Source organism: Populus alba, chromosome 19 (genome assembly GCF_005239225.2).
Source record: "Populus alba chromosome 19, ASM523922v2, whole genome shotgun sequence".
Lineage (NCBI taxonomy): Eukaryota > Viridiplantae > Streptophyta > Magnoliopsida > Malpighiales > Salicaceae > Populus > Populus alba.
Window position 1 is genome coordinate 22,331,929 of NC_133302.1, and position 5,671 is coordinate 22,337,599.

General features: G+C 38.0%; 1 protein-coding gene across 1 annotated transcript; it reads right to left on the reverse strand.

The window, feature by feature from the left end:
- Positions 1-1,034: 1,034 nt before the first annotated feature.
- Positions 1,035-5,174, reverse strand: LOC118044238 (uncharacterized). The gene is made up of 8 exons (XM_035052463.2): positions 5,130-5,174; positions 4,914-4,977; positions 4,742-4,787; positions 4,544-4,642; positions 4,185-4,253; positions 3,825-4,098; positions 3,081-3,214; positions 1,035-2,501 (listed from the first exon to the last, which is right to left on the reverse strand). The coding sequence occupies exons 1-8, from the start codon at positions 5,155-5,157 to the stop codon at positions 1,395-1,397; spliced, it is 1,821 nt and encodes a 606-aa protein (XP_034908354.1). The 5' UTR covers positions 5,158-5,174; the 3' UTR covers positions 1,035-1,394.
- Between the last annotated feature and the right edge of the window lie 497 nt (positions 5,175-5,671).

The following is a 5,671-nucleotide window of genomic DNA, read 5'->3' on the forward strand; positions in this document are numbered from 1 at the left end:
TTTAAGTATTTTTTAAATTGCAAAACATCTTTTTAGGCTTTTATGATCTTATAATACCTATAATAGATTATTGTAATTTTTTTTTTTAAAAAATCCTCTTAAATCTAAAATAGATTTGTTGGATATGCATTATGCATTTATAAAAACAAAAATCATGTATCTTAAAAACCATGGTAAATCTATAAGATAAATAAAATGAAATATATAAAATAAAAAGGATGACGAGGGTAAAATATTTGTATTTATATTAATCTTTTGTTTTTTACTTGAAAAATTATATAACTTTTTATTTTAATTTTTAACCAGTGCGAACAATTTCTCTTGATATATCTGTTAATATATTTTTCATTCATTATATTAAACACAAACATAATCTTAATTTCCATTTTTTATCTAACAAATTTAATGATATGGAAAAACACATGTATGATATTTTTTTGCGTTTGAAATTGACTTGAAATTGTGTCTTCAACATAGCGTTGATCATATGATGCCTAGTAAGTAACTTTGCTAAAATAAAGGCTCTGTGTATAGAACAAGAAGTAAAACAAAAACTTGATGATACTAACCTTTCATGTATATCCTCTAGCTAGTGAGTAGTGAGCGAAGCTCGGGACGTTTGGTATGCGGAGCTGGTCTCTATGTTGAGGATCTCTGGTACTCAATGTCACAAGCATTCTACACAAAAACCTGACCCAAGCTCAGCTGCGGCCCAGTATCTTCATTATTTTTGTTTGTGCTAGTTTTACATGCGTATAACTATAGCTTTTGAAAACGTGGATTAATATGTTAACTTTAAAAATAATTTTTAAAAAATAAAAAAAATATTATTTTAATGTATTTTGATGTAAAAAATACTTTAAAAAACAAATACACTTTTAATCATGCCTGTTAGGTCTCCTCGAGGACCCTGAGGCAGCATAAGGTAGAATTTGTTGGTTTTATGCATGTATTTTTGGGTACAGACAAGATGGTTGAAGCCACCATTACGAGGGAGTACAGTACTAAAAAAAATTACACGAGATTACTGGCATTAACTTAAGCCACCGATATGATTAATAAGCAGTGAGGTGGTAACTCATAGTCTTGATATGTAGTTGAAAGTGTTAGCTGCTTAGTGATCAGCACCAGCTTACAAAAATGAAAACTGAAGCAGGAGATACCAACCTTGAAGCAAGACCTGAGTGAAAAGAAATGAGGGAACAAGGCCAAACTACTGAAGCACCAAAAAGGCCAAGGCTAAAAGAAGAACAAGTTGTAGCTGTGAACACTGAAAGCAAATTAAGAACAAGTTTGAAAGACAGAAATAGTACTATTATACATCTGTTGGGATAAGCGCAACAACCATTCCATCTCTTATTCGATCGGGACAGGAACCCTCATGCATGTTGAACTCACAATTGAAGAGCCAAATCAGGCTGCTGATTATCCATCGAGGTTGACTGTTGAGTTTCTGAAAAGCAATGACCGCTAGACTTGGCTTGATGAACTTGAGAATCTACTCCTTCAACAAAGTTTGTTGTGCCAGACAGTGACATTGGTTGCATTGATGCAACCTGTGATTGTTGTTTCCTGATCAATGCATTCTGTCGTGATAGAATCTGCTGCTCGCTAACCATCTTTCGCATGATTGGAAGGTTATTATATACTGCTTGTGGATCCCATGGTGGTGGAGGTTGGATCCTTTCAGCTGTTTGAAGTTGAACGGCTTGAGGAGGTTTAGCTCCATATTTGTGCTCAACTACACTTGCAGCACCAGTGCTTGGCCCCTCTCCATTTGCACATTGAAAATCAAACTGTGGCAAAGAGGTTGCTGCCAGACTTGTAGAGGCGAGCTTTGTACTTAGGGAAGGCAAGTACAACGGTTCTGAATGGTTGTTTAGCCATGGCTGAGGCTCAGTGATGAGCTGTGATGGCTGGGCAGGATACATTCCAGTAAGAGGGAAATAACCCGATGGTGTTTGGCAATTTCGATTTTGAAAAGCGGTAATTTGCATGAGAGTTGCCATAAGAAGATTCATGTTGCCGCTGGTGCCCCTCGTTTTTGCTTCCGAAGAAGCACAAGCATCCATATTTTTGCTTGTGCCAGCGGCATTTTCTCCCATCAAAGCAGAGTTATTGCTTCCACCATCGTTGGGGTGAGCTCTGATCCCTTGTAGACAATTTGGAGCAGGAATCATATCTCTTGTATTATAACCATTCACGCCTCCACCGGGAAAGACCATCTTTCCTTCAAAAGAAGCAGGTGAGATAGAATTGAAACTGTTACGAGGCATACGGCCATCAGTAACCCCAGTCAGACAAGCAGGCCTGTTAAGTGCAGATGACACAGGGACCGGATTTGTTTTCTTGCTAGAAGAGGTGGGCATCCAGGACGCGAAATTTGGAGTTTCAATTGGATGTTTTCCTAGTTTCTTATTAGCAACCATTTGAGCTGTCGGTCCCAAATCTTTAACGAATTGCTTGAGACTTTCCTTGTATCGGATACTTGAATCTGGAATCTGCAGCATCGAATCACATCAATCAGCCAAAGGCAGGGGATGCAATGAAAATTATTAAATTCAAAAGATTATAAGCTAATCAGCTTTGGCATGGGACACTCAAAATTAACTGGACTGGAAGAATTTCACATTTAACAGAAATGGAGGAACTGAGGATTCTATTTCCCCAAACCAAGTTTTTCATAAAAGTAGTGTTTTGGCTCTTTATTTGTTGACAGCAATAATCACACATGGTTTGTGAACCTACAGAAAGAACACTTGCATTTCATTTTTAAGACCTTTCAAACAATAAAAGCAAACCCCAGATGAACAAAGGAAAATTGTATGTTTCCTTTTTCTATATTTCCCTGCATCTTCCAGCAGAACTTCAAAAGGTCAGGAATGGAAGCAAGCAACAAATTCTGCATTGTTTTACAAGTGGATAAGGCCAATTCTTGTGTGCATGCCGTATCAAATCGTGCTTGAAGGCTATAGTTTCACATATTATGCACGTGCCTGTTCCTTTGTGCGCGCGCATAAGGGCATGCATTTGTGTCAGTATGTATGTGTTGCATTCTCAACATTAAACGATGAACTTACAGGGGTAAGCACTTTTGGGGTATTATAGAGTTCCGAAATTATTGACCCTTTGCCATTGATAGAGGAGGTTTGAGGCATATATGTCATCCGCCTAGCAGTTTCAGAGGATTCTAAATTTCTACCATCTCTTGAGCCTGTTCAATGCAAGTAAAAGACAAGGTGTTAGCTTACTTTCACTCTATAAGCAGATGGCCTTAGAGATAAAAGCATATCTAGCTGTGTAAAGAAAACAAGGAGAAGAAGGGTTTCAATTTAGTAATAGTTCAAAGCTTTGACATATTCCTACTGAAATGAAGCCCGATTAGTTCCCTTGAAAAATTAAATATGGGAAAATGATGCAAAAGAATTGGAAATAACATTCATAATCAAACAATCATCATTGTTGCTTACCGACCTAGAACGGTTCACTTGGATTATAAAAGCTGTTCTTCATGACTTCCTCACAACTAGTTGAAGATTATTAGCCTTGTCAGTCTAATTCAAGCAAGCTCATGCATTTCAAGTGTGTTTAACTCAAGCTAAAAATTATGTTGTGGAGCGTATAACAAGAAATTCATGAAGTTATGGTTTCCACAGTAAGTTTATGAACACGAGTTGAAGGAATCACTTTCCTGTGCATGAATCCACCTTCTACGATCAAACAGACTACAGTATGTTACTTCATTATCCTCAAAATTGAATTAGTGGACTCCACGGTAAGTATGTTAAGTCAATAAAGAGTGCTTGTAGATCAGATTCTCTTACCAGAAGGCATTTCATTTTTTGTATGGTCAACGAGAGGATTTAGACGTGTTGAAGCAGGGTGTGTTTGGGTAGCTCTCTTTAGAGAGGTGCTGTTGAGTGAAGCACCATCTCTGAACCCAGCAAGTTTAACAAGCTTATTCAGTACACTTCCAGTTTGACCATGGCCTTTCTGAGCTGGGTGCCTTCTCATCCTCGAGTGCTCCAGCACAAATTTCTCAGGTTCAGTTCTCAGAGAATTGAAGACCCGCTGAGCGAGTTCACTTATAGCACGGGCCTGGAAACCATGGTGTTGCATTAATGGAGATGCATAATATCTCTTATTACTGCTACCGTTTTGCAAAATAAAACTTACAGCTATACCTCTGAATAATAAACAGTTGTCGATGAATTAAATTTCATTGCATTGCTGGATATGAGGAACACATCACGCTGCAGAATATTTCAAAGAAATCAAGATCAGTTTAGGATGTTATTGAGGGAACATATAAGTTGATGGATAACTCTCTCTCTCTGAATCAGTGTTCCGCGAACTGACCTGCAGTTTTTTCTACTTTCAATAATGAATGACCAAATTTTAAACAACAACAATGGTGATTACAAAGACTTGGACATTCACATTTCGCAGAGAATAAAAGAATAAGCTTCGGAACCTGTACTGAAAGTTACAAACGCAGGGAAGCACTGTAAAGGAAAATAGGATGCTATATTTGGAGCATTACCTGAAATTGATCCAGACTTGTATACATCCCTTCTTGAAGTTTAGCCCTTATGGTTCCAAAATCCATTGGCTCTTTAATGATATCGTAATAGCCAACAACCTTTCAAGGAAAGAAACACTATTAACATCATCGTGGATGGGGAGAGAGCGAGTTGTTTCAGTTCTGTGTACACAGTGAACAAGAACCCCGATTACCGACCTCATCAGGGTCAACTGGCTGTGCAAATATCTCTTGTGTGTCTCTCCTGTGTCAGAAGAAATGTTGAGATATCAAAAACTGCATCGTATTCATATGATCATCTATGTCATCCAAGAAGTGGAGTCGACTCTTTTCTTGTAAGTACAAGAAAGAATGCTATCAAAACAATCACCTCTGTAGGATGTCAAGGATAAATTCCAGAGTCTGTTTCTTTGGCATTCCTTGCAATGACGAATCTGCAGGTTGATCTTGTAAAGTCAAGTTAGTTAATTAATAAATGGGAATTTAAGAGAGCAAATCAGACTCTAATTATGTTTTTAACCACAGATTAAGTAATGATTGGAAGCTTGAAAGAAGCACATTGTATATATTTAAATTGAAGACAGACCAGTTTCGATTGAACCACCACCATCCATTGGGTTTCCGTCTTCCTGCAAACAGATAAATGCAAGTACAGGTAAATAACACACGAAATAGGATACAGGATTATACCATCATAAGAGTGATCAGTATTAAAAAATATCCAAACACGAACAATTAAAAATAAGAGCATTCCATAATCTGCAGCTCCAAGTCCGCCATCCAATGAACTCTCTTCAGGCACACCGAAATGTATCTTATTAGCAAGATTTCTCATGTCAGTCATGGCATATCTTTCCCTGTTCTTCCTCAGCCGCCGACCACCTCTCGTTTTCTTACTCTGAGAAGCATCAGAAGGGATGGGAAGTGGTGTAGGAAGCCTCACAGGATGAGGCTTTAGCAACTTTTCTATTTTCTTCAAAACCTCCACTCGAAGACATATTCCAATGTTCCCCGATGGATCTCCCTTAGTAGAATCCTCTCGTGCAGCAGGTGTTGATTTTGAAGCCAAGTGGCTACAAGGACGAGCTTGCAGAGATGGGGGTGAGGCCTGAAATACATCTGTTTGCT